The 26,850-nt window shown below is 31.6% G+C and overlaps 5 protein-coding genes across 9 annotated transcripts; 3 read left to right on the top strand and 2 right to left on the bottom strand.

The window, feature by feature from the left end:
* Positions 1–245: 245 nt before the first annotated feature.
* LOC135956333 (zinc finger protein 30) lies at positions 246–1,846 on the top strand. The gene has a single exon (XM_065506786.1). It carries the CDS (start codon positions 452–454, stop codon positions 1,496–1,498), a length of 1,047 nt encoding a protein of 348 aa, XP_065362858.1. The 5' UTR covers positions 246–451; the 3' UTR covers positions 1,499–1,846.
* An 87-nt stretch (positions 1,847–1,933) lies between these two features.
* On the bottom strand, positions 1,934–2,850 carry ND-B16.6 (NADH dehydrogenase (ubiquinone) B16.6 subunit). The gene is made up of 4 exons (XM_065506788.1): positions 2,712–2,850; positions 2,540–2,651; positions 2,258–2,478; positions 1,934–2,197 (listed from the first exon to the last, which is right to left on the bottom strand). The coding sequence occupies exons 2-4, from the start codon at positions 2,628–2,630 to the stop codon at positions 2,060–2,062; spliced, it is 450 nt and encodes a 149-aa protein (XP_065362860.1). The 5' UTR covers positions 2,631–2,651; positions 2,712–2,850; the 3' UTR covers positions 1,934–2,059.
* A 402-nt stretch (positions 2,851–3,252) lies between these two features.
* On the top strand, positions 3,253–11,571 carry THADA (Thyroid adenoma-associated protein homolog). 2 transcript variants are annotated; one of them, XM_065507150.1, is made up of 12 exons: positions 3,253–3,530; positions 3,616–3,686; positions 3,748–3,848; positions 3,947–4,204; positions 4,271–5,088; positions 5,571–6,865; positions 6,922–8,034; positions 8,107–8,166; positions 9,639–9,793; positions 9,866–10,639; positions 10,706–10,893; positions 10,957–11,571. In XM_065507150.1, exons 1-12 carry the CDS (start codon positions 3,422–3,424, stop codon positions 11,331–11,333), a joined length of 5,319 nt encoding a protein of 1,772 aa, XP_065363222.1. In that variant the 5' UTR covers positions 3,253–3,421; the 3' UTR covers positions 11,334–11,571. The 2 variants fall into 2 exon arrangements, with proteins under 2 accessions (XP_065363222.1, XP_065363221.1); XM_065507149.1 differs by having other exon boundaries at positions 10,706–11,571.
* Positions 11,572–12,203: 632 nt separating this feature from the next.
* On the bottom strand, positions 12,204–19,698 carry LOC135956612 (zinc finger FYVE domain-containing protein 1-like). Of its 4 annotated transcripts, none has more exons than XM_065507154.1 (7): positions 19,354–19,698; positions 16,035–16,451; positions 15,761–15,968; positions 14,936–15,690; positions 13,581–13,773; positions 13,336–13,461; positions 12,204–13,216 (listed from the first exon to the last, which is right to left on the bottom strand). In XM_065507154.1, exons 1-7 carry the CDS (start codon positions 19,426–19,428, stop codon positions 12,825–12,827), a joined length of 2,166 nt encoding a protein of 721 aa, XP_065363226.1. In that variant the 5' UTR covers positions 19,429–19,698; the 3' UTR covers positions 12,204–12,824. The 4 variants fall into 4 exon arrangements, with proteins under 4 accessions (XP_065363226.1, XP_065363225.1, XP_065363223.1 ...); XM_065507153.1 differs by having other exon boundaries at positions 13,336–13,464; positions 19,354–19,697; XM_065507151.1 differs by having other exon boundaries at positions 13,336–13,515; positions 19,354–19,694.
* A 544-nt stretch (positions 19,699–20,242) lies between these two features.
* On the top strand, positions 20,243–26,574 carry Rilpl (Rab interacting lysosomal protein like). Its single transcript, XM_065508109.1, has 5 exons — positions 20,243–21,433; positions 22,390–22,829; positions 22,898–22,993; positions 23,065–23,190; positions 26,117–26,574. Exons 1-5 carry the CDS (start codon positions 20,819–20,821, stop codon positions 26,142–26,144), a joined length of 1,305 nt encoding a protein of 434 aa, XP_065364181.1. The 5' UTR covers positions 20,243–20,818; the 3' UTR covers positions 26,145–26,574.
* Positions 26,575–26,850: the final 276 nt, after the last annotated feature.

Raw genomic sequence — 26,850 nt, forward strand, 5'->3', positions numbered from 1 at the left:
ACATGAACAAAATTATTATTTAATTTAATGCCTCTGCTTACAATTTATGTTTCTTTCTTTTAAAATAAAATTTAAACAAAAAAAAAAAGTTTAAAATTGCACGTTCTCTAATTCAAATCAAACAACCGTTAGTTCTACCACTTTAAAATACATACCTGTGTTACCACCGCTTTGTCATTTTAGTATACTACAGAAAATTGCAACTCTGCGTCAGCGGCCACCATTTTGAAAATGCTGAAATGTTGCCACAATTGCGTATTTGCGACGACGACGATAGCGTATAGATATCAATTTGCTGTGAAAAATTAGTAAAAATCAACACGGTACCACCGCGAAAATCTACAAGAGTTGACCAATTGTACCAAAAACTCAAGAAATACCTCTGAAAATCTGGAAACACTATTTTTTGTTGTTGCTTGTGAACTTGGAATCAACAAAAAAAAAGTAAACAATGAATATGAAAAGGAAGTTCGCCACTCTGACAACAACCTCAGGCGGTACTATCAAAGAAGAGGTGGTGCCCGTTTTAATACACGATCCCAATTCGGGTGAAGAACCACAGTATGCTTATGCCACTTTCGCTACCAGCGAGGAGGCGGAGGCTGCTGTCGCCTCGCTGCATCACCGAGGCCAGCATCATCATCAAGAGGTGGTCGATGCTCAGGAGGTAATAATCGATGAACATGGTAGGGCGGTGACCATACATCAAATTGTCACTGAGGATGGCAATTCGGTGGAGGACGAAGAGGCAGTGGATGATACTGAGAGTGGTCATACCATATTGCACATAGTACCTACTGGTGAGGAGGATGAGGAAGGTGTCCATGACGAGAGCTTGGGCAGTACAGAGGAATATGAAATCAGTGAGCAAGGTGGCAGTGATTTAAATGCTATGCGCAACAATAAAACTTTCTATTGTCCAAATTGCGGCAATTGCTATAGTGCTGCTGGCTCTTTAAAGCTTCACATGCGTGCCTGCATGCGTCAAAAGGAGGAGGTGCCCGAGGAGGACAGAAAGTGTAAAATATGTAATAGAGTTTTCAACTCACCCAGCTACTTGAAAGAACATTTATTGCGTCATACTGGCGGTGGGCCCAAGCGTTGTCCTCGCTGCTATCGCAAATTCATAGACGATGATAAGTACAAGGCCCACATGGAACAGCACAAGCATCAGGAGAAACTAGAGGCCGAAGCTGAGGCCATAAGTGCCCAACACAGTGGCAAAAAGGTGGTGGTCAAAGAGTACACATGTTCGTTTTGCTCTCAAAATTTCACCGTTGTCTTTGAGGCGGGTAATGTCAAGCGTCGCTATGCCTGCGATCCTTGTCGTGAGAAGTTTTCGAATGCCGAAATGCTGAAGCAGCATAAACAAATGGTGGAAGAGAAGCGTGAATTCTCCTGCGACCGCTGTGGCCGTAAATTTGTCTTTGAGGGCTTTTTGCAGCGTCATATACCAACTTGTGATGGCACCATCAAACGGCGCCGTGACATGAAGTAAAACTCTGAAACATTGGACAAATCGAGGGAGATAATCTCGTATCCTTGGGCTTAAAAGGATAATTAATTCTATGTCGTAAATTAAATTGCTTATTTTTCATTTTTTTTTGCTGTAAAATCTATTATTATTACATTCATAAGAATTTTTCTACATTTAGATTAAAAAAAACATACACCTACACAACACACATAAAAATACGTAATGGATTTTAAGGGAATTTTAATAAAGAAGAGATTTTGCTAAAGAATCCATTTGGTACATATAAATCCATACATTGGGACACTATTTTTACAAATTAAATAATTTTGTTTTGAAAGAAATGTTTAAATAAACACTATGAGAAAAATACTAGCACATGACTATTGTTAAAAGGATTAAGAAACATAAAATTCAGAACTTGTGGTGTAGTTTAGAAAGTATTTAAAAACTGCAATCTTTTTTTGTGAATTTCATTCGATTTATTCAAAATTTTCTTAGATTTCACCGCTTAATTCTTAAAACTATAAAAGAAAAGCTTTAGTTAGGGCAAATTCCTTTGGAAGGAATACAAATTGTTTTCATTTAAGACCACAATTTGATGTGAGCACGTTTGGCCAAGGCTCCCCAGTGACTGTGGACATAGAATTCACTAAAGCTGGGATCAATCAATTTGTCCTTGGGCAAAGTCTTGAACACGGGCTCACCGTACCAGGTGCCGACCTAAAAACAACAAAATAATATAAACAACCAAAACCATCCAATAAAATAATCCAACTATACCTCCCAACCGGGAACATTAGCCATCAATTTGGCTTCTTCATCACGATTGCGTCTCAATTGTTTCAAATATTCACGATCGCGTTCAGCAATCAACACGGGGAAGATGACATTTTGGGCCGAACGCATTTCAATTTCTTCGCGTTTAATCATTTTGGCATTCAAGTAGTAAACGTACAAGCCCACAGTGGTAACAGCAGCATAAGTACCCAACATTTGCCATCCTTTTTTTGAAAATAAAATTTATATTAAACTGATCATTGCTGAAAAATCTATATTACACACCCGATAAATAGGATTTGGCTGGCACACGGGCAAATGGAATTTTCTTGTAGCCTCCTGGTGGTGGCATATCTTGTTTTTTGGCAGCATCCATGTTTGGTTTATGTTGTGTTTACTGAATTATAGAAAATTTATTTATAAAGCTAAATTTTTAATGAATTAATTAGAATTTTACCCAAGCTGCTGTTAAAAAATGAGGAAAATTGCAAATTTGTCAGTTTTTTTTTGACAATCGGTCGTTTGCATAACAGCAGTGCTGCCAACCTTGATTTGTTTACAAATTTTAAATGTCATCAACAGCTGTGCCAGGGTTGTAAAAATAAATTTGTTGAAAGAAACAGGGTTGGAAGTTCTTAAAATGTATAAATATGAGAAAAATATTATTTTAAAGGTGTTGATTTATTAAATCAATGTACATTCCTCGATTAAGATAATCCGCCATTGTGAAAAAATATTGTTATATTAAAACAAAAAAACATTAATTTTGGCATAAAACAGTGGAAAAATTTTCTACAGTGGATTGGTTTTATCGTAACATACAACAAATTATATGAACAATAACCAAATATTGAGAAAACGGTGTTTAATTATTGTTAAATATTTCTTTCTAGCATTTACTGGGTTAATTTTGAACAGCTGTTTGTGTGACAGCACGCTTGTCACCTTATTTATGTAAACAACAGTTTGCCTAAACCCACTGTTTTTGTTGTTGGATCAACAAAAAACGAGGTGTGTGCGCGTGTCGGTCTGAAAAAAACACTCCCCAACAAAAACAGAAAAGACTAAAAGGACAAAACTTTCACAAAATCAAAAAATTAATGTATAATTTTTAAGATAAATACAAAAAACAACGAAATTTTATAACAAACCTACAATAAAACAACAATGAATGCATTAAATTTACGTGTGTCCACTGTCAAGCCGGGGGAAACTATCAGAAAAAATGCTGAAATGCGAGCTGCCTTGGTCACTTTACCCAAACAATATGAATTGTGTAAGACGAACATTTAATTGATATGTAGTTTTAAAATGAAAATTAATGTAAAAAATTAACTTGGTTTTGTTTCTCCTTAAAACAGTTGAGGAGTCCTATTGTTTGGAAATGAAAAGTGCTAAAACTGTGCCGGATCAGGTGATGTGTGTTAAGAATGTAAGTATGGAGAGTTAGCTATAGAATGGAAAACAATATTGTAAAGGAAAATATCTTGTAGACATTCAAAAATCTAGGAACAGATGAAAAGGCTTTACAGTTTTTATGTGATATATATTTTGCAAGTCCCCTCAAACATCCAGTCAGGAATCAAATTTTAAAGTAAGTAAAAGGAGGACATTGTCTATCAATGCTATGAAATAATAAATTTATGGAAACAATAAGGAAGAAATATGTGTGTTTTGTGTTGGTTTCTGTAGACTTTTAATAACTGCTGCTAAATTGGGCACTGGTGACGTGGATGAATCATCTATAGTGAAGGCCTTAGAAAAGAGCTTACAAAAACTTGTGGAGGAGGGTAAAACTTATACCGAAAGTGTTAATTGGAATATTACTATTGCCTCACTATCCGGCTGTTTTGAAAATTTTGAATGTGGCCTCAAAGCCTTGGAGAATTGTATTAATATAGTATTTCCTTATGCCTGTTCATCGGTCAACAGATATGTTACCGAATTGGGGTAAGTAAATATATTTACATTCATTGTAATTGATATTTATTTGTAATTATGCATTGTTTCTTTTAGAGTTTTAAGTTCTCCCTCCGTACGCAATGAATACTATATGTATGTGCACAATTCCATACGTTTCCTACTCAATTGTGTGCAGGAATTTGGCAAAGTCATGAAATCCACACACACGGATCAAATAAAACAATTAAACACCAACTGCAAAGAGATTATCTCGGACAGCGATATACCCATGGATCCGCGCACAAATGCTGGCATCTTAATGGCTTATATAGCTAAACTGTTTGATGAGTACGATGCCTTTGTGGCCTATGTCAAGGACATAAAAAATCCCAATGAAATTGCCATGTGTGTGGGCGTTATTAACACCTGTGATCAACATGATTTCCAACAATACTCAGCCGATATACGTGATATTTGTGGTAAAATCGATGAAATAGCCAATGCTAATGCCACGGTCCACAACATTTTGCTGTGTGCCACCCGAGCCTTATATCAAATCTCAAAACTTACCTACACCTATGCCTTAAAGTCGCCCCAAACATTGGATGATATTAAATTAATATTACGCAAGCTATTGATATTTACGGTGGCCTATTTGGAACATCATATGGATAGTGTTAGACATATTTGCAGGGATTTAATGCGCAACATAGTGGCCTGCTCGAAAAAGGTGCAATTTGATTTTTTACTACAGAAAATCTATGATGCCTGCAATTCGGATCGTTTGTCGTTGTCGATGAAATGTGTGGTATTGCAACAGGCTGCCTCTATTTTGGGAGCTGATGAGATTATAAAGAATTGTTTGGATTTATTTTCACATCTATTTGCCAGTAATTTGGGCAGAGATTTTATTGTGAATAATTTATATGAAAGTAAGTACAGAGTTTAATTAAGTTTTCCTGGTCCGTATATCCGTCTGTCTGTTGAAATCAACTTTTCGATGCCCCCAAAAAACCTACATATAAGATTGATACATAAATATATCAGCTAAAGTCCTGGTTCAGTTGCTATTTAAGTTCGGGAAAATCGTTTCATAAATAACTGAGATATAAGCAAAACACCAGGATTATCTCGATTTTTGAGCTGTATCTGGAACTAAGTCTTTAATATAGATATCTAATGATACATATTTTAAAGAACTTTCCAACGACTTAGAAATACGGACTGACAATGTTTCAAAATCGGGAAAAATTTAGTTTTTCACCAACAAAATTGTTTTCATTCAAAGTTTTTTTTCTAACCAAAAATTTGTTTGGTAAAAAAGATTCGGCGCAGCCGAAAAAAAAAAACTTTCTTACTTGGTTTTTTTTTTCAACAAATTGTTTTCCTTTAATAAAATCCTCTCCTCTTTCAGCCCTTATGATATCCCATCACAAAGAGCTTCCTTTCGTAAGTTGGGTTAAACTCTGGATCAATTATCTATTGAACATAGCGGCCGTGCAGGACGCACGTTTAGCGGACATTGAGGTTCTTATCGTCAAGGCTGTAAAATGTGACTGTAGAGTAGTACAAACTATAATTAATTGCGAGGATAAACCTAAAATCCCCGTTAGCACAAAACTGTCGGCTCTATGGGCTGTGCGAAAATCAGGTATAAAAATAGATAATTTTCAAGAAATCATGCAACAATTCTCGAAAAATTTACAATTATCCATACTCTCCAATGAGGACGAAACTCGTATAATGGCTTTACGTCTGCTGGTGGAGACACACAAGACCACCGAGCCCCTAACACTGCTCGACTGTAAGCATTTGTTAACCTATTTGGAATACAATACAAATTGTCAGAGTCCGGCCACGCGACAAAAGAGTTTAGCTTTGTTGAGCAAAGCTCTGGTGAGATGTGAATTGAATTTGGTGAAGTTACTAAAAGGCAAACAACCACCTAAACTGGTACAAAACCAGCCGCTGGAATTGAAGTTTCTGCAAGATTTTATGCGCATTTTAGTGGAGAATCTGTTTGAGGGCGCCAACTTTAGCCGCAGATCAATATCCCTGCAATTGCTGCACCAATGTCTGATCATAGGCATTAATTGTAATTTAAAATTACTAACACTGCTGCCTAAATCAACGGTACCCACATTGGTGTCCACTTTGGGTGATGGCTATGAATCGAATAAGGATTTGGCGGTCAATATGCTTAAACTGTTGGAGGACAATAGCGAACTAAGTCTCATAGAACATTATAATTTGAATATCAATCTGCTGGAATTGCAAACTCTTTTGACTTCCATAAAACCCATGGATTCAATGACGGGCTCCTATCAACTGGAGTTTTTGTGCAATAAATGTTCACCCGCCATATTTGGTGATTATGATTTACCTAATTATGCCACTTGCATATATGCTGCCCTGAAATGGCTTTTAGCAGAACTAAAGCAGGGCTTAAAAATGGCCAAACAATCTCTGTTGGAAGCTGCCAAACTAAATCCCTTATATGGTTTATTATTTGCTCTAAAACATTTGCTGAAACGTTTGGATTTCGCTTATCTAAGTCAGGAAATAACATGGCGCATACTAATAGCCGAGCTAATAGTTCTATGCAAAGATTTAACAAATGTAGTTTCTCCCATTGTTAATAGCTCCTCGCCCGAGGGTCATTTGCCTAATGATTTTAGCGAGCTACCTAAGGAAATGCAAACTAAACAGGTATTTTAATTACATATTACTTACATCATACAAATATTTACATTTATTTACTACAGAGTCCCGAAAAGAAATCCACCTCACCTTGCAAGATTTTAACCACCAAACTGCGTAAAATTGATATGCATTCAGTTAAAACCACTCCCCAAATGGTTTTATTATGTGCCTGGCGTACTGTCAAAGATGTTTCCTTGATACTGGGCGAAATAGTTATCTGCTCTCCCATACAATACAGTAAATTAACCGAACATTTTCTTATTACCAAAGAACAAATTCTGGAAATTGGTGAACATTTCAAACTTTTACTCTCCGAGGTGAAACATAGGGGTGCTTTTGAGCAAGCCTATGTAGGCTTTTCGAAATTATGCTGCCGTTTGTGGACCGTAGAAGCAAATGATTTGAATGCCTTGCCCATGATATGGCTAAGAGACTTGATAACATTAATTTCCAAGGATGACCTCAACAATGAGAAAATCTGTGCCACCCGCCGCAGTGCTGGCGTACCGTTTATGGTACAGGCCCTTATAACCTCCGAATTGCAAGTGGGCACTACTAAGTCTTTGTACTATTGCATGTCGCATTTACTGCAACTCTGCTCGGCCAGTGACAGAAGTACAGAGTCTCGCACTCATGCCTTAAATATACTCAGAGCCTTATTTAGATGTACTGACTTAAATGAGGCCGTGGGTGAGTTTGTGTCTGAGGGTGTTATGGCCGCCATACGCAGTTATGATGCCAACACTTGGTCGGAGAAAAATTCAGCCACTCTTCTGTTTGCCTCCTTAATAACGCGCATTTTCGGAGTGCAAAGAACCAAGGATTCCGATAATCTAAATATACGTAATCGCATGACTGGACGGGTGTTCTTTTTGCGTTATCCCAAGTTGTATGATTTCTTTTTGGAACAACTACAAAAGGCTAGTGAACTAATAGAACAGCAACAAACTGCCCATAAATTACAGCCTCTGTTGCTAATACTAAGTCGTTTATATCCCTCGGCTTTGGAGGGCACCGAATCAAATTTGAAATTATCCGAATTCATACCCTATATCTCGAAATGTGGTGGTTGCCAGGAAATGACAACTAGATACTTGGCTGCCAAGGCCATAGTGGCTTTGATAAGTAAAGATGAGGTGATTACCATGATATTAAACAAATGTGCAGAGATGGTGGTAAGTATTTCAAGTGAGAAATTTTGTGTTAAGTATTTTTTCTTGAATGTGTACTTTTACTTTGTTTTGTAGCTAATGGCTGATGGTGTTTATGAATTTAAATCAAATACTTTACATGGCAATCTATTGCAGGTATGCTTGAATTTTGTTTGTAAAAGTTCACCACTAGGAGAAATTTCAATTGAGTTTGAGGTGCGAAGGACCAGACAAATAATAACAAAATAATGTTTGGAAAAAAATGTGGGTGAAAATTATGTGAAAAAGGTTTTTGTTAAAAAAAAAATGGGATGAAAAAGATCAGACTAGATACTAGACTTGGGAATATGCTAGAGACTATGCTGGAGACTACTAGCTAGAGACTAGACTAGAGATCAGGCTAGAAACTAGACTAGAGATTAAAGTATAGACTAGACTAGAGAGACTAGACTAGAGACTAGACTAGGGACTAGACTAGGGACTAGACTAGGGACTAGACTAGGGACTAGACTAGGGACTAGACTAGGGACTAGACTAGGGACTAGACTAGGGACTAGACTAGACTAGGGACTAGACTAGACTAGGGACTAGACTAGACTAGGGACTAGACTAGGGACTAGACTAGACTAGGGACTAGACTAGACTAGGGACTAGACTAGACTAGGGACTAGACTAGACTAGGGACTAGACTAGACTAGGGACTAGACTAGACTAGGGACTAGACTAGACTAGGGACTAGACTAGACTAGGGACTAGACTAGACTAGGGACTAGACTAGACTAGGGACTAGACTAGACTAGGGACTAGACTAGACTAGGGACTAGACTAGACTAGGGACTAGACTAGACTAGGGACTAGACTAGACTAGGGACTAGACTAGACTAGGGACTAGACTAGACTAGGGACTAGACTAGGGACTAGACTAGGGACTAGACTAGACTAGGGACTAGACTAGACTAGGGACTAGACTAGGGACTAGACTAGACTAGGGACTAGACTAGACTAGGGACTAGACTAGACTAGGGACTAGACTAGACTAGGGACTAGACTAGACTAGGGACTAGACTAGGGACTTGACTAGACTAGGGACTAGACTAGGAACTAGACTATGAACTAGACTACACTAGGAACTAGACTAGGGACTAGACTAGGGACTAGACTAGGGACTAGACTAGGGACTAGACTAGGAACTAGACTAGGGACTAGACTAGGAACTAGACTAGGGACTAGACTAGGAACTAGACTAGGGACTAGACTAGGAACTAGACTAGGGACTACACTAGGGGCTAGGCTAGAATCTAGACCAGACTAGAGAATAGACTAGATACAAGACTAGAGTAGATTAGAGACTAAACTCGACGAGGTTTATCTGAGTGAAATGTTTTGGAATCACTAAAAAATTCAATTTCAAAAAAATAAATGATCGATACATCAATATATTCGACATAGTCCAACTAACATTGCTATTTAAAATCGGCAAACAAATGTCTGAGATACAAGCAAACAACCGCAACTTAAATTTCGAACTGAAATTTTTTGGACCATAAGTGGTGGCTTCTTAAACATTTACTATAATTATTAACCTATTTTTACATATTTATCTATTTATTATTATTATTTTTATGTAGATATTGTATTTAGTAAAATATCATAAAAACTATTTGACTGATGACTTGATTGCCGATATCACTTGCTCCATAGTTAGTGTGCACGAACGTACAAAACTGAAAAACGCCGTAATTTTAAAAGTAATGCTAGACATTTTTATTGAAATTTTAAACAGGTTGGTAGATTTGCTGCAAACATGCACTCGAACATTTTATATTTATATTTTGTAAATTTATTGTGATTTTAGTTTGTCTACCCTTAATTTTGGTCCTGCTGTTGTACAACAACTCTTATATTTCTCTACTTTAACGACCTTATGTGAACCAAATATGGCCTTTTATTATCCCGTTTTATACAAATCGAATTTCCTATACAATTTGCATATCATGCGTTTAACTTTACCTTACGGTGCTCTATCCGATTATACATTAAGTCCTCCTATAACCAATATGCCTTTAGAACAAGCTGAGACCTGCCTTAATATAATGTTACTTTTACTATTGAAAGCAAAAACATTTAATGAAACTAATGCGGCCTCTGAAAATGTTGCCTCAACTTCAGCTGCTGCTGCCAGAACAAAGGAGTTGTTAGATGAAGCGGCCGTTGTGAAAGTATTGCCAGAGGATTATGAAAATAATGAAATTTTACAGGAATTTGAAATAATGCCTCATGAATATCAATTTGTTAGAATATTAAATGATGAGACTATGAGCGAATTGGCCACCGAACTAAAAGAGAGCAAGGCTTTACATTTAACCCTCAAGGAAGTGGTTAAATTACCGCTGTATTACCCAGAGGCGGCCATGAAATCCTATGCCGTCATGAGTTTATTAAGTAATTTTGATTTTACTTTAACCAGTTTACTAAGAGAATCAAAAAAACATCCTGGCGATGTTAAGTCACCCATGATGCTGTGTGTGGAACGTATAGTACAAAGTCAAGGTGTAGAGTATAAATGTGCGCAATTGTGTCTGGAGTATTTAACGGAAATATCACAACCCTGGCAACCGGATTGTTTAAGGTTAGTAGCATCTTTTCCCCCCCTCAAACTCTATTTCTTTTATTATTAATTTATATCATTAACTAGGTTTAAGGCCGCCAATTTGTTGGTGTACATAGCTGTGCACTATCCGAAATCGTTGGAAAAGAAACGTATAAATTTTGTGCGCTCCTTTATAAGACTAATGCTGAATCTATTGATGGACGATGATTTTGATATACGTGACTTTACAGCTAAAATAGTTTTACATTGTCTACCCGATGACATTGAATTGGGTTTGTCTGATAGTTTAAGTAATAATTCTTTAGTTAGTGTTTTAAAAATTCCAATTCGTACAGAAAGTGTTGTTTCCACCATGGCTCAACGTTTGTTTTTACAACACACGGCCGATCTTTTACTAAATTATAGAATGGACGATACATATATCTTGGATATATTTAAATTGATAACTTCTTGTCTAACCACACAATGTCTAGCCAAAGAGGATGATGGCCAGAACTCGACGCCGTCATCATCGGGCAGCGTTAGTGTTGCTATAGCCTCATCAGATGTGGAAATCTTTGAGAAGATGGAGGCAAATGTATTTGCAGAGCCCCTAAAGGCAATTACCGACACGGTGGTAGTGTTTAAATGTACCTTTCGTTTGCGACCTAAAGTTGTACGTTTTGTGGAATCATATTTACAGGATTTAACAAATCAGGGATCAGTGCTGTAAGCTTATAAAATACATATTCATATTTAAACATAATGTATATATTATATATTATTATTACGTATTATTATTATGTTTACTTTTCTTTATATCATCTTAGTTTAAGTATTTACATCATATACTTGACAAATTTTGTTTTATCATGACAAAAAAAAAGAAAACCAAAGTAATTCAGTTAAGTTAAAAGGGGGTGTTACAGGAATTTAGATTAGTTCAGCATTTTTTAGGAAAATCTTTTTAACCCGAATTTTTTTTACCAAAAAAATTTTTTGTCATATTTTTTTTTTACTAATAATTTAAAAGAAATTTTTAAATTAAAAAATTTAAAAAAAAATTTGGAAAAAAAATTATTTTTTTTTTTAATTTTCAAAACAATTTTAAAATTATTTCAAATTCGTATTCAAAGTACATACATATAATTTAGTGAAGGGTATACAAGATTCGGCACAGCCGAATATAGCTCTCTTACTTGTTTTTTTGGTAGAATCAGTTTTTTAATGAAAATAAGTTTAATTTTAAAAATATTAGACATTTTTTTTCTCTTTCGAAAAAAGGTTTTTTGACCAACATTTTTGGAAGTTCGCTCTCAACTAAATATAACTGTCACAAAATAAATCTCTTTAGATTTAAGAAAAAAGTTTCCAGCCCCTTTTCAACTGAATGACTTTGGTTTTTTTCGCTTAAAAACCCTGACTCAGTGGTGCTTTTTTTAAGTTTTTAGTTTAAAACATTTTTATTACATATAAATCATTTTTAAGTTTTTGTAAAGCTTATTACGTTTTCTTTTTGTGTGTTTGTGTATTCAATAAAAAACAAAACATTTATTTTATCATCATAAATGAGAAAAATCCAAAAACAATCAAACAAATGTGATTAACAAACTTGGTATATGGCTATTTTATTATCGTAACACATTTTCCTTAAATCAAAGCTTCTTTTTTTACCCACAACACCCCAGGATCTTTTGTTTTCTTCTATTCTATATAACTATAAAGCAGCACCTCAAATATGGCTTAAATTTCTTTACTATTTTTTTTAATTTGATTTATTGAGAACCAAAATTAATAAGCATTTTTAAAAAATAGTAAATATCTCAAGGAAAGGCCACATTATGATGAACGATGCCAGCTGATTTGATACATACTCTACTGAAATGCCTTGCTAAACTTTTTTCTTACAAAAAACAAAAAAAATAGTACAAATACAATTGGTTTTAAAACTCTAAATTGAAGAATGATATGTACAAATAATAAAAAAGAAATAATGTTTACAAAATATTCTTTTTTTTTCTGTTAAATTCAACAACATACTTATTTTTTTTACTAACCTTTTATATTATATATATACTATATATGATTTTTTTTGTTGTTAACATACATATAATAATAATGGTATTCAATATCACAAGAAGAAGACGTTGCAAAAAAACTATAAAACACAAGACTGTAGAGTACATAGTCTCTAAATTATCTTAAACAATCGAAACAAATGAAATTATTCAACTTTGGTTTTTGGATCATCTAAAGGGGATTTCGTCGAGTTTTGATGAGGATTGCCGTTAGGTGAGGACGACGAGGTTGCAGCCGCAGACGACATATCATTCACGCATTCATCACATACACGTACATCATCTAGCCAACCACGATCAGGTACGGGTCTACGGGTTTTCGAGCACTCAGCACATATACCCTGGCCGCATTTGCGACAATGATGACGTTTACAATCACCACCTTTAAATGCTTTCTGAGGACTTTGGGGCGAGTCGCTGGAGACGTGTGCCAGCGCCAATTCCTCGGCAGTGCCAAATTGCATTTTGCAAATGTGACAGCGTACAGCTTCAGCATCTGGTACCCAGTAGTCGGGTCTTGCCGTATCTTTAATAATTTCTAAATGAAACCAGAAAAAAACATAATCAATTTTGAAAAATAAGGCTTCCAAATAAACTACTATATAAATTTATGACTTTATGTTTAATATACAATCAATATCATGTAACTGAACTAACCTTTGGTGCATTCAATGGCCGCCGTAGCAACTTTACTAACCGTATTATATAGGGTCTCACCACATTTGCGTACCGTAACATCTTCTTCTACACTAATGCCGGTTGCTGAAGTTGTCGCCATTATTCCTGCTGAATGATTTGGAGAGTTTTGATTATTATCATTAGTTTCTGGGTCACATGCTATATATTATATAGATTCAAAAAGTCAATATTATTATTTTTATTTTAATCAACTTTGGTTATACCTGGCATGCTGTCTGGATGTACTAATAATTGCTGGCGACAATCACTGCAAACTCTCACATAATCAAACCATTTACGTGCAGGTACTGGCATTCTGTATTGACTGCAGGCATCACAGAAACCTTCGCCACAGCCGCGGCAATGATGTTTACGCAAGCCAGTTTTTTCAAAGTTTTTCTTGCAAGAAAAGCAGAGCTAAGGGAAATTTAGAGAAAAGGGATTGTTTTGTTTAAATAAAATTAGATTTTGAAGCAGAAAATTTTATTTTTAATAGGAATATTCTCAATTTGAAATTAAAATTTTGGAATTTTCTCAAATTTTTCTTGTTCTCAATATTTTTTCCATTTTTTTTTTACTTTCGAACATGGAATTTTTACAGTGAAATTTGAATTTTAGCATTTTTAAATAAAGCTGTTAAAGTAAGTTACAAAAATATACTTTTTGAGCCATGTTCGAAAATTCGAAATTAATTTCGAAATTCTAAAAAACATACAAAATGTTTCACTATTGCTCTATAATTTTAAAATTGTAAAATTTTTATTGATCAACAACATTTTCACAAGTTTTTTAACTTTCGTACATGAAATTTTTACAGAAAAATTTAAAATTTTTGCATTTTTAAATAAAGAATAAATTGTAAGTTCGAAAAATATACTTTTTGAGTAATGTTCGAAAATTCGAAATTAATTTCGAACTTCCAAAAATAATCTTAAAATGTTCCATTACTGCTCTACAATTCAAAAATATTAAAATTTTTATTGTTAAACAACATTTTCATGGGTTTTTTGTTTTTCGAACATAAAATTTTTACAGAAAAATTTCAAATTTTTGCATTCTTGTATAAAGCTCTAAGAGTAAGTTACAAAAATATACTTTTTGAGCCATGTTCGAAAATTCGAAATTCTAAAAAGCATTACAAACAGCTCTACTATTGCTCTATAATTTTAAAATAATTTAAAATAAAAAAATTTCAACACCATTTTCATAAATTTTTTAACTTTCGAACATGTAATTTTTACAGAAAAATTTAAAATTTTTGCATTTTTAAATAAAGAATAAATTGTAAGTTCGAAAAATATACTTTTTGAGTAATGTTCGAAAATTCGAAATTAATTTCGAAATTCTAAAAAACATTACAAAATGTTCCACTATTTAACTACAATTTAAAAATATTAAAATTTTTATTGTCAAACAAAATTTTCATTGGTTTTTCGGCATTCGAACATAGAATTTTCCAAGAAAAATTTTAATTTTATAATTTCTCAATCCAGAAATTACTGTAGTTTACAAAAATAGACTATTTGTTGCATGTTCGAAAATTATAAATTATTTTATTATAATCCATTGCTTAACTCACCGTAATTTCATTATTTGGCTTCCAATATTTCGGTGCCACCTTGTCGGCACACCATTCCTTCAACGCTCCCGTGGGTTGTGACGAAAAATTTGTAAAAGCTTCACATACATACGACACCTTATCCAAAACCATTTGTCCCGAATGTGTGGGTCCCTTGGCCAACAAATTGCTATCCTTCCACACATGAACAGTTTGCGAGCGTATAGCCTCACAATCCTGAGTGCCATTCCAATATTTAAATGTACGTGCTATTTCGCCACAATGCGGACAATTTATGGAACAATGAGTCCAGCCATCAATGCGCGAAACAATAACCTCACGACCATTATTGTAGCATGATTTACATAGTTCCACCTTGTTTTCGAATTGATGTTGATGCTGGCAGGGCTGGGAATTGAGATGTGCTTCGGTTTCGTGGCCCATGGAACGTTGGCAGCGTCTATTGCAGGAGGCACACAGTATGGGGCAAGTGAAATACTGTTCCGGAAAGGGGTTTATAGATTTTTCCGTAATTTCGCCGGAGAATTTTTTATTCAAGGCATGCATGGCCTTGAATATAACACTAGGCGGTCGGGGAGATCGAACTGTGGTATTTTCTAAATCACAACGTAAAGCAAAAATCAATTTACTATAGTCCGTGGAGCCGGTCGAAGAGGTTTGTATGCCCACATAGCGTAATGAACTGAAAGCCTTGATATCGTAATTTAAGCGGGCAAAACTTTCGCGCATTTTCTCCTCGGCACTTTCTTCAACAGCTAGAAGTATTAGACATTATATAGATTAATATGTTTGGTATTATTTTATACTATTTATGTAGATATTTACAATTTTGCAAAGGTTTGGTGTGCCTGGTTTCATGAAACACTATTACAGCTGGCCCTAAATTGGCCGAACCCTGCATGGACAGGGACTGCAAGGCTTGTGAAAAATGCAAACAAAATGCTTTAGAAGCGGTGCCCAAAAACTCATACATATCACTATGCAAACGCTCCGATCTAGTGCGATATATAACTATATCTGATATGGCTAAAATCTGTTGTAAAAAAATCATTATTTTTTATATAAACATTCACAGATTTTGTTCAAAAATGTAGGTTACCTTAAGTAACATACGCGTGCGTCTATTGCTTTGCGAAGACGTGGAGAGTAAACCCTCTGTGTCCAAACATAAAACTCCTACTTCGGGCTGCATAGCAGCATACACCCCCAATGTACAGGAATTCTGTTCGGGGGATGTTTTAAAAACTTCCTCCCCCTTGAAGAAAGCATGATTCATGGTATGCGATTTACCATCACCGGTATTGCCAAATATGGTTACCACTTTAATTTTAGCCGTATTGGGACATTTAAGTTTTTTACAAAATAATTCGGGCGTATTGATATGCAGCTTTTCATTGGCATCCATTAGCAGAAACGAACGGTCTGTCGAATGATCCAGGACATCATAGTCCGAAGAAGTAATTGTGATAGATTTGAAATCGGCATCGCTGACAACATCGGGTTTTAAAGCTTCTTCCTGGAATGGGAAACAAATAATGGAGTTAAAAATAAGTACATACTATGATTTAATTACGCTATTAGACAAATTTGTCTTTAAAAATCGTAAATAACATAATAAGAATTTAAAAATTTCATGTTCAAAAACCAAAAAAAAAAACATGAAATGTTAAACAATAAAAATTTTAATATTTTTGAATTGTAGAACAATAGCGGAAAATTTTGAAGTTTTTTTTAGAATTTAGAATTTTCGAACATGGCTCAAAAAGTATATTTTTGTAACTTACTCTTAGAGCTTTATTCAAAAATGCTAAAATTTTAAACTTTTCTGCAAAAATTTCATGTTCGAAAATAAAAGAACCCATGAAAATGTTTTTGAAGAATAAAAATTTTAATATTTTTAAATTGTAGAGCAATAGTGGAACATTTTACGATAATTTTTGGAACTTCGAAATTAATTTCGAATTTTCGAACATGGCTCAAAAAGTATATTTTTGTAACTTACTCTTAGAGCTTTATACAAAAATGCTAAAATTTTAAACTTTTCTGCAAAAATTTCATGTTCGAAAATCAAAAAACCCAAGAAAATGTTTTTGAACAATAAAAATTTTAATATTTTTAAATTGTAGAGCAATAGTGGAACATTTTAAGATAATTTTTGGAACTTCGAAATTAATTTCGAATTTTCGAACATGGCTCAAAAATTATATTTTTGTAACTTACTCTTACAGCTTTATACAAAAATGCAAAAATTTTAAATTTTTATGCAAAAATGTCTTGTTCGAAAGTCAAAAAACTCATGTAAATGTTTTAGAACAATAAAAATTTTAATATTTTTAAATTGTAGAGCAATAGTGGAACATTTAAAATATTTTTTTAGAATTTCGAAATTATTTTCGAATTTTCGAACATCATTCAAAAAGCTTATTTTTATAACTTATGATTGATGATTCGTACAAAATGATAAAATTTTAACTTTTTCGCCAAAAATTTCTTGTTCGAAAGGTAAAAAAAACATAAAAATATTGAGAAGCAGGAAAAAATGTATTATTTTCTTATTAAATAATTTTGGGAAATACGAAATTAATTCCGAATTTTCGAACATGGCTCAAAAAGTAAATTTTTAAAGCTTTTGCTTAAGTATTTTTTAAAATTTTCATATTCAAATGGTTTTGATTTTGTATTATAGACAATGAAACCCTTTTGAAGGGGTAGTAATTATGAACGAAGTTCTACTGTAATTATTAACTTTTTTCCAATAGAGTTATTTAATATCACGATCATCTCTTGTTCACTTTTTAAAACTTTTTACACACTCTCTCTCTCTCTTTTATAAAACTAACCTCAGAGATGGGTTGCATGAACGCCATCTATCGTTATTTCCTTAAGTTGTAAGGTATTTAAAGCTTATTTTTAATTATTATTAAAACAACATACAAAATTAACTTGTTTTTTATAACATTTATAAAAGAAATTTCACAATAAAACAAAAAGTTGAGTGAGTAATACAGCAAACTACCAGTTGAGGTGCCGTTAAAAAAAGAGTTTTTTTTCTGTGTTTGTGTTGTTGTGGGTATTTTGTTTTATATTTTAAGTTTCTTTGTTATTAAATGCGCACATTCGCAATGACACAAACTTGAAGACTGTTAAGAAAATGAGGTTCTCTTCTCTAAAAAAACATATATTGTTTGTGTTATTTTTTCTGTTATTTAAAAATATGAAAGAAATCTGGTGTTTGTGTTTTTAAATAAACAGAATTACCGCACAAAATAGAATAGTGAAAATGTAAAATGTAATAAATAATAAACAAAACTGTAAAAAAAAAAACAATATTGAAAACGGACTACGACTGGAAAATACCACACAATTGTTAGCTACAATCAAACAAAAGAATGTTTATCTCTAAAAAACCCTTTTATTTCACTAGAGAGCTTCATTGCTAATCGTGTAATTACTTCTACTACAAAGATATTTTACATGCACAGTTTTTGTTTTTCAAAATAATAATTATAATTAATATATTAAAATGTAAAAATAAACGCTATCACAATGACAAGTCATTGCTCTTTTTGCAGCCACATGTTGGAAAATAGGCAGGGAGGAATAAATGTTCATATGCCGGTGTTAACCTGAATGCGCAATAAGATAAAAAACACATATTTTGAGATATCTGTTCAATTTTATATTATAATGAAGAAAAAAATACTCAAATTTAAACAAAATGCAAATGTATAAACAATTTGCAAGCAGAAGTGAAATCATGTAAAGTGAAAATGATATTGAAAACAGTTATGAAAAGCTAAATTACAGTAGAACCTGGATATATATATTTAATAGATTAAATTTTTATTATTGTAATTTTAACTGCTCCTAAAGAAATTCATATTTTCAAAAAAAGCTTACTTTTTTAAATCTGTTGTATATGATAAAATAAGCAATTTTGAATATTTAAAAAAGCTAAAATTAGCATAACATTTATTTACTTTTAAGGGGAAATCACCTTTTTCATAAAATTTACCTACATTTTGTTCAGTTTAATGATTTCAATTTCATGGGAAATTATTATTTCCCCTATGGAATTTAGGCGTGCCTCCTTGCCTTTAGAAATGATAAGAAAAATGCAGCCTTCAGCTTAAATTTACTAAGTAAACGATAATGATTTTGCCTCCACTGCTTATCATTTTGCAAAACAACATACGTAGGAAAGTTTAGCTTATCAGTCGACATTGCTAGAAACGTATGTCCAGCTTACAGCACAAAGAACACATAGCAATACAACAAAATCAAACTACTATTAATAAAACGCAATTTTAAACAAATAAAATCAAATTGTAATAATACAATAAATATATGTGTAAAACTCATACACTGGCATACACGCCTATAAACTATACCGACGACGTATAGTAATTCCAGCTTACCTTGTAGAAGGTCAACGAATCATAAGGCTCCATAATGGCTGGGCTGCCATCCAAGTTATTATCGATTTTAAGCATTTTAAAGTAAATTTAATTTAATATTTAGCAAATTATCTTAACACAATACTTAAGAATCTTAAGGTTTTTATAAACTCCTTTAGTTTGTTAATTTTGGCAGCACTTCTAGGGGAGTTTCTTGGCAGGGGTCTTTTTTGTTTAATTCATGTCTTGGAAACAATGAAATTTGTTTTTGTTCGCACTTCTTTATACACAACTGTTTTTTATTTTGTTGTGTTTTATCACTCTCAAAGCATGGTTTTTAAATCCAATAATTTTAATTTATTTTAAAAATATTATACTTGAAATTGTTTATAATATATTTGCAATTTGTCTGCTAATTATAAATTATTTTTAGAAATTATGCACAATTGCATTGCAATTAGACCAAAAAAATATATTTTTCCTACACTATTAGAAAGCACAGAGTTGTTAATTGAAGTACTCTACACAGAAAAAGTACTAAAAAATGCAGCCTACTGTTGTTTACAAAACAATTGCACAAAATTATTCCAATTGTCAATAAAAATTGTTTGTTACAACAACATGGTTTATTTGATTCATGCCAAAACTTATTTTCATTTAAAATAACTATTAGTTAAAGGAAGAAAATTGTATGTGTACAATATAGCAATATTGTCTTAATTTTTTTAGATATTTCTTATAACAGTTATGTCTCTGTTTTTAAGTGAAACTTTATTCAGGTGGCATCTTTGTATTTTGTTTTTTAAACAAACATCTGTTTTATTTTCTCTTTTTTCTGCTCTCTTCCATCCTTTCTCTTCTTATTTCCTCTATTCTTCTCTTTAAATGCCATTTTCCATTAATCATTATTATAATTTTTCTTGCATCGCTTGTGAAAACACACTTGCAAAAGAAAAGTTTTGTAATTGTGCAAAATTTTCCTTTTATTAATAGTTTTTAAATAAATTTTTATTGAAAAAGGTGCTCTCTTAACAATTCCAACCTTTAACAAACCGTCAATTTTATAAGAAATCTTTAAATTAAACTACGACACAAATCTAAAACGAAAAAGTGAAAAAATTCTTTCTTTAGAAAAAGAAGTCAAGTGTTTGTACAAGAAGAAGCAGCAAAAAGTGCAAAAAATTTAGTTTTTCTTATTTTTCCTCGTTATCGTTATACACAAAAAAGCAGTGTAGGAGTCGTTTATACAGCACCTGCCATAAATTTTACGTACAACGTATAAATAGGGAGGGGACTATTTGGTGTTTAGATAAAAAGTGTTAAATAAATTATAACTATCAATTGATTGTCCATACGATTGTGTGTAACCACTAAAGGCCGCATCATCATCAGTCGTAGCAGCAGCAGCAGTAGCAAGTGAAAGGGGGTTGCCTTGTTTTAAGTGGTCTGTTGATTAGATCATACTACAAACCAAACCACCACCCGTATGCCAGGTTTTCATTTCAATGAAATGGGCGAAATGGTGTTGGACGCAATTGATGATATTGGTGTGGTAGATGTTTACGATTTGGCTTCCGACATAGGCAAGGAATATGAAAAGATCATAGATCGTTTTGGCACCGAGGCTGCCACCGGCCTTATGCCCAAAATCATTAATACCTTGGAGTTGCTAGAGGCATTGGCTACGAAAAATGAACGTGAAAATGCCACCATACAAGAGCTAAAAGATAAAATCTCACAGCTAGAGAGTGAAAAATCGGAAAAGGCCGAGTTTCGTAGGCGTTTTGAAAAAGAACTGGAAATGATTGAGGAACAGTGGCGTACAGAAACGAATGATTTGGCAGATTTGGTCTCGTCCTTGCAGGAGGAAAATAAGAGATTGGTGAAACAAACTCAGGACTTGCAGTCGTCTTCGGCTCAGTCTTCTGGCCTGGGTGCCAGTTTAACGGAGAGTATTATAAGTATAACCAACAATGAATTGCACAGTGCTTTGAGCGATACGCAGGTGTTGCAGCGGCTCAAGGAACAAATCTATAGACAACGAGATGAGCTGAAGGAAAAGGAAAGGGAATTGCAAAGCAAATACACGGAAATTGAACATGTAAGTGACTTTTTTTTTATAGAAAATTCAAGTTATCGATAACTTTTCTTAAGAAAATTTAAGTTATGGATTATTTTTTTAGAAAGGTAAAGTTATCGATAACTTTTTTTTAGAAAATTAAAGTTATCGAAAAGTTTTCCACGGAAAATTAGAGTTATCGATAACTTTTCTACAGAAAATTAAAGATATCGATAAGTGTTCTGTATGGAAGTAAAGTTATCGATAACTTGTCTATAGAAAATTTAAGTTTTCGAAAACTTTTCGATATAGAAGAAAAGTTATCGATAACTTTTCTATATAAATGTAAAATTATCGATATCTTTTCTATAGAAAATTAATGTTTTTGATAACTTTTTTATAGAGAAGCTGAGATATCGATTACTTTTCTTTATAAAAATTTAAATTATCGATAACTTGTCTTTGGAAAATTAAAGTTATCGATAACTTTTTTTTAGAAAATTAAAGTTTTCGACAACTCTTCTATAGATAAGTAAAGTAATCGATAACTTTTGTGCAGAAAAGTAGTTTTCGACAACTCTTCTATAGAAAAGTAAAGTAATCGATAACTTTTGTACACAAAAGTAAAGTTATCGATAACTACTGTGCACAAAATTAAAGTTAGCGATAACTTTTCTACATAAAATAAAGGTTTTATAGAAAAGCACAGTTACCAACAGCCATTCCATAATGTGATTCAATGAATTCAATTTATTTCCTCTAGTTATTCAATTTTCCTTAAATTAATAGTAAATCTCCACTTTTTTTAAAGGCTCATTTAGTATTTCTTTTATGGCTTCATTAAATGAGATGATGTGTTAGGGAAAAGCATAAAAAAAGTTTTATGGTCACGTTTATTAAACAATTATGTAGTTGTTACATTTTTACTTGCCCTTTCACAGTGACAGCAATTAGCTTTAACTTTCTCTGCTCTTAACATTTATATTTGTTTTATTTAGATGACCATACAAATGGACCGTTTTAAATCTTCGGGACGTGATACACGTCGTCGTTGCACCATGCTACAAACACAAGTGAAAACTTTGTGTGAAGAACGTGCCGACTTTTTGGCACAACTACAAGACCAGTGTCGCGAAATTAACAGTTTACGCAAAAGATTGGGTTTGGCCGAAAAAGATAATGAGGACTTGTACATGTCACATGATAATGATCCCAACGATCCAAATCGTCCACGTTATACCACACGTGAGCTTAAAGAACTGATTAACGAACGTGATGAATTGCTAACAACAATTGAGAATTTAAATGAAGAGTTAAGAGCTTTAAAACCAACCGAAATAACGGCCAATGACTCAAGTTCAGATGAGGATGATGACAATGACGATGGTGTGGGTGCCGAAGGTGGAGAAGATGAGGATAATGGTGAACATAATGGAACGTAAGTTGTAGAGAAAGATATTAAAGGATTTTGTTGGGTTTACTTTATGCTTATTAATTTTTCCTTAGACCTCCTGAACATGATGCTCCTGTTCAAGGCCCTTTACCCTTTGAACCCGATGATGCACCCTGGAAGAAATCTAATGAATCTGGTATTCGTAAATTGTAAGTTGTTTTTGAGAACTTTTATATTTAAATGAAATTTCTTATATTTCTAATTTTTTGTTTGTTTTTAGCTTTCGCAAATTATTTTCCGATACCAATGATGGCAGCGCCCATAATCAAACCTTTCAAAAACGTTCCTTAGCCACCTTATCGAAAATGGCTTTATCGGCTACACCCTCAGCAACAGCTAATGTTAAGTAAGTCAAACACAATGTTTAAACATTTTTAAACACAAAACTATTCAAAACAAACAAAAAAGACATAAACAAATTTTAAGCGAACTTAATGGATCAATTACATTCTATATGCTATAATTTCCCTGAAAAGAAAAAAAAAAACTAAAACTAATTAATACATACCTACATACATACAATTTTAACCACTATACGATAAAAAATATTTTTTTATTTTTACAAAACTATTTTTAAAATTAAGTTTTTATTCAAATAGAAAAAGACAACAATTTAATATTTATACTAAAAAAAAACAAAACACTTTTAAGTATAACATACATAATAATATTAATTTTTGACTTAGAGGTTTTATTGCTTTTGAAGAAATGTTATATCCTGCACCTAAGGTGGGGGCTAAGGAGGTATGTGTGGAAATGTTAGATGCTACTATAAATGTTTGTGAGAAAATTTAGATATAACTATAAAAACTTCGAGTTATCGATAACTTTTCTATAGAAAATTAAAGTTATCGATAACTTTTATTTAGAAAATTAAAGTTATCGATAACTTTTCTATAGAAAATTAAAGTTATCGATAACTTTTCTATAGAAAATTAAAGTTATCGATAACTTTTCTAGAGAAAAGTAAAGTTATCGATAACTTTTCTATAGAAAATTAAAGTTATCGATAACTTTTCTATAGAAAATTAAAGTTATCGATAACTTTTCTATAGAAAATTAAAGTAATCGATAACTTTTATTTAGAAAATTAAAGTTATCGATAACTTTTCTATAGAAAATTAAAGTTATCGATAACTTTTATTTAGAAAATTAAAGTTATCGATAACTTTTCTTAAGAAAATTAAAGTTATCGATAACTTTTCTTAAGAAAATTAAAGTTATCGATAACTTTTCTATAGAAAATTAAAGTTATCGATAACTTTTCTATAGAAAAGTAAAGTTATCGATAACTTTTCTATAGAAAAGTAAAGTTATCGATAACTTTTCTATATAAAAGTAAAGTTATCGATAACTTTTCTATATAAAAGTAAAGTTATCGATAACTTTTCTATATAAAAGTAAAGTTATCGATAACTTTTCTATATAAAAGTAAAGTTATCGATAACTTTTCTATATAAAAGTAAAGTTATCGATAACTTTTCTATATAAAAGTAAAGTTATCGATAACTTTTCTATAGAAAAGTAAAGTTATCGATAAATTTTCTAGAGAAAAGTAAAGTTATCGATAACTTTTCTATGGAAAATCAAAGTTATCGATAAATTTTCAAAACAAATTATTGATAATATTAAATTTTTACAGACATTTTTTCGATATCAACAAATTTCATAGAAACTGAATCGATAACTATACATTTTCAGAGCACATTTGTTAATTTTCAAAGAAAATTTTTCGTGGGCTTTAAATTTTACAGCTTAATAAAAGTTTAGCATTTAAAAACAAGCAAAAAAAAAATAAATTTTTTTTTGCAAAAGGCTGTCAGTGATTCTATTTATCACATGCAAATTAACGGCATTTATGATTGTTCTGATACTTTTTCAACTTTTCATATTAAAAATTTTAAATTTGAGCAATATTTCCCATGACGTGCAGTTGAATTAAGAGTTGATAATTTTAAACTAAATATAACAATTAAAACTAATTTCTAGGTGGAGGGTATAATTTAAAATTCGGTTAAGCCGAATTTATTAGTTTTTGGTAACTTATTTATTTTATAAAATAAACTAACTCTAAATTTTGTTTCAATTAGCCAACAATTTTAGCTATTATTAACTAAAAACACACATTTTTAAACAAACTAAACAACAAAACTTATAAAACCTTAAAAAAAGAAAACCAAAAATTATATAAAACGAGTGAAATTTTTAAACAAAAATCCCATAAATAACAACAATTTGACAAAAATTTTATGGACTTAAAAGAGAAAAACAATTATTTTGAAAATTAAATGTTACTTAAATATTATATATAACAAAACAAGAAAGAAAATATTAAAACAGATTTAAATTATTAAAAAAGGTCTTACAAAAAAAAAACAACAGCCTTGATTTAAAGAAAAAAAATAAGCCTTAATTAAAAAGAAAATATATATGAGAAAAAACAAAACATATATGTATAAAAAAAACTGTTAAACTATTGGAGCTTCCAAAACTGTTTTTTTTAAACTATGATATATTATTTACACCACAAGAAAAAGTATGTTGTCTTAAATTTTCGTTTTGAGTTTTTCCGGCTAACTAATTTTGAACCAATTAACTAGTATTTTATAATTAATTTTGATAGACCTTTTTAAAAACTTCCAAACGTAAAGAAAATAAATATTAAAAATAAAATTATACAAAAAAAAAGAAATTAGCAAAGTTAAAAGTTTTCAATTAGTAGCCCATTCTAAATAACCTTAGTTGTTTGCTATTTAGCTCTATATATTAATATAAAACTATTAAGGGTTTAAAGTATTTTAGAAACCTTTATGGGAACCTAAACATTATTAAAGAAATATTATACAAAATTAACATTTTATATTAAATTTAAAGGAGATTTTTTTTATGATAAACCAGTAGCATTGTTAAATTTAACCAAATGATTTTAGCACAAAAAATATATAAAAAATTATCTGTTGCATTTGAAAAATAAAAGTAGTTACAACAAAGGAAATTAATATATTATAGAAATAAACTTAACATTCCTTTTAAATATTATTATTTCAGTTTTATTTGGTTTATCAGATTGCTACAATTAAAAAGTAAATTTGAAATTTTTGTCAAATTCTGTTTAGCCTTCATTTAATTCAATATTTTTTTCTGTTTCTAAAGCTTTCTAAATTTTCCCTAAGCTTGGCTTTAAGCTTCTTATAATTTTGTGTTTTGTTTTTCTTTTTATAAATTTATTTGTTTTTATATTTTCTGTTTTTTTTTCTTTCGTTTTCTTACAGCACATTACAATATTACAGGTATTATTAAATTCAATAATAAAAACAACATCACCTCTAATATATAGAAATTAAAACAAACACACATTCCTAAAACAATTCAATAACGAATAATTCACCAATCAGTCATTCACAAAATATTGCATTTCACTTGCATTCATCACAAAATAAGCAACAAAAGAAAAAAACGAAACAAAACAAAACATAGTTAATCATCAATTACGAAACAAATGAAAAAACATATCAGTTTGTCTAAGAAAACCAAGAAAACAAATTTTTAAACTAAACGAATAATTCAACAAGAATTTCTTTTAAACGAAAAATTTCTATACATTTTTTTTTATTAAGTCACAGACTGTGCCAAAGATTTTTTTACACCATATTTTTTTCTAACTATAAGTTTTGTAAAAACCCCCCTTAATTAAAAAACCCATCTTCTCATAACCTCATTTTGTCATAAACATTTTTTTAAAAAAGTTGAAAAAACGTGATCTTAAATTTATTTCTTAATCTCTTATTTTTGGTTTGTATATATATAATTTTAAACAGTTTTGTATTGTATTTTATTTTAAGTTTATTTTCTAATTTAATTTATGTTAATTTAATTATTTAACTACATTTATACACTATTTATTAAAAATTTTGTTTTTCTTTGTTATTTATTATTGTTTGGAATTTCTTTCTGTACTCTCTAAATTGTTCATAAATTTTGTTTGTGTTTTTTTTATATTAAAAGC

The sequence above is a fragment of the Calliphora vicina genome, chromosome 4 (genome assembly GCF_958450345.1).
Source record: "Calliphora vicina chromosome 4, idCalVici1.1, whole genome shotgun sequence".
NCBI classification, from domain to species: Eukaryota; Metazoa; Arthropoda; class Insecta; order Diptera; family Calliphoridae; genus Calliphora; species Calliphora vicina.

Coding starts and splice junctions, on each gene's coding strand:
- LOC135956333 (XM_065506786.1), top strand. CDS start 452: ATGAATATGAAAAGGAAGTTCGCCACTCTGACAACAACCTCAGGCGGT.
- ND-B16.6 (XM_065506788.1), bottom strand. CDS start 2,630: ATGGATGCTGCCAAAAAACAAGATATGCCACCACCAGGAGGCTACAAG. Junction 2,479..2,539: donor AGCCAAATCCTATTTATCGG/GTGTGTAATATA, acceptor TTTCAAAAAAAG/GATGGCAAATGTTGGGTACT. Junction 2,198..2,257: donor CTAATGTTCCCGGTTGGGAG/GTATAGTTGGAT, acceptor TGTTGTTTTTAG/GTCGGCACCTGGTACGGTGA.
- THADA (XM_065507149.1), top strand. CDS start 3,422: ATGAATGCATTAAATTTACGTGTGTCCACTGTCAAGCCGGGGGAAACT. Junction 6,866..6,921: donor AGGAAATGCAAACTAAACAG/GTATTTTAATTA, acceptor TATTTACTACAG/AGTCCCGAAAAGAAATCCAC. Junction 8,167..9,638: donor TACATGGCAATCTATTGCAG/GTATGCTTGAAT, acceptor ATTTTTATGTAG/ATATTGTATTTAGTAAAATA.
- LOC135956612 (XM_065507151.1), bottom strand. CDS start 19,428: ATGCTTAAAATCGATAATAACTTGGATGGCAGCCCAGCCATTATGGAG. Junction 16,452..19,353: donor ATTCGTTGACCTTCTACAAG/GTAAGCTGGAAT, acceptor TTCCCATTCCAG/GAAGAAGCTTTAAAACCCGA. Junction 15,969..16,034: donor GCACGCGTATGTTACTTAAG/GTAACCTACATT, acceptor TTTTTACAACAG/ATTTTAGCCATATCAGATAT.
- Rilpl (XM_065508109.1), top strand. CDS start 20,819: ATGCCAGGTTTTCATTTCAATGAAATGGGCGAAATGGTGTTGGACGCA. Junction 21,434..22,389: donor AATACACGGAAATTGAACAT/GTAAGTGACTTT, acceptor TGTTTTATTTAG/ATGACCATACAAATGGACCG. Junction 23,191..26,116: donor TCAGCAACAGCTAATGTTAA/GTAAGTCAAACA, acceptor GTTTTCTTACAG/CACATTACAATATTACAGGT.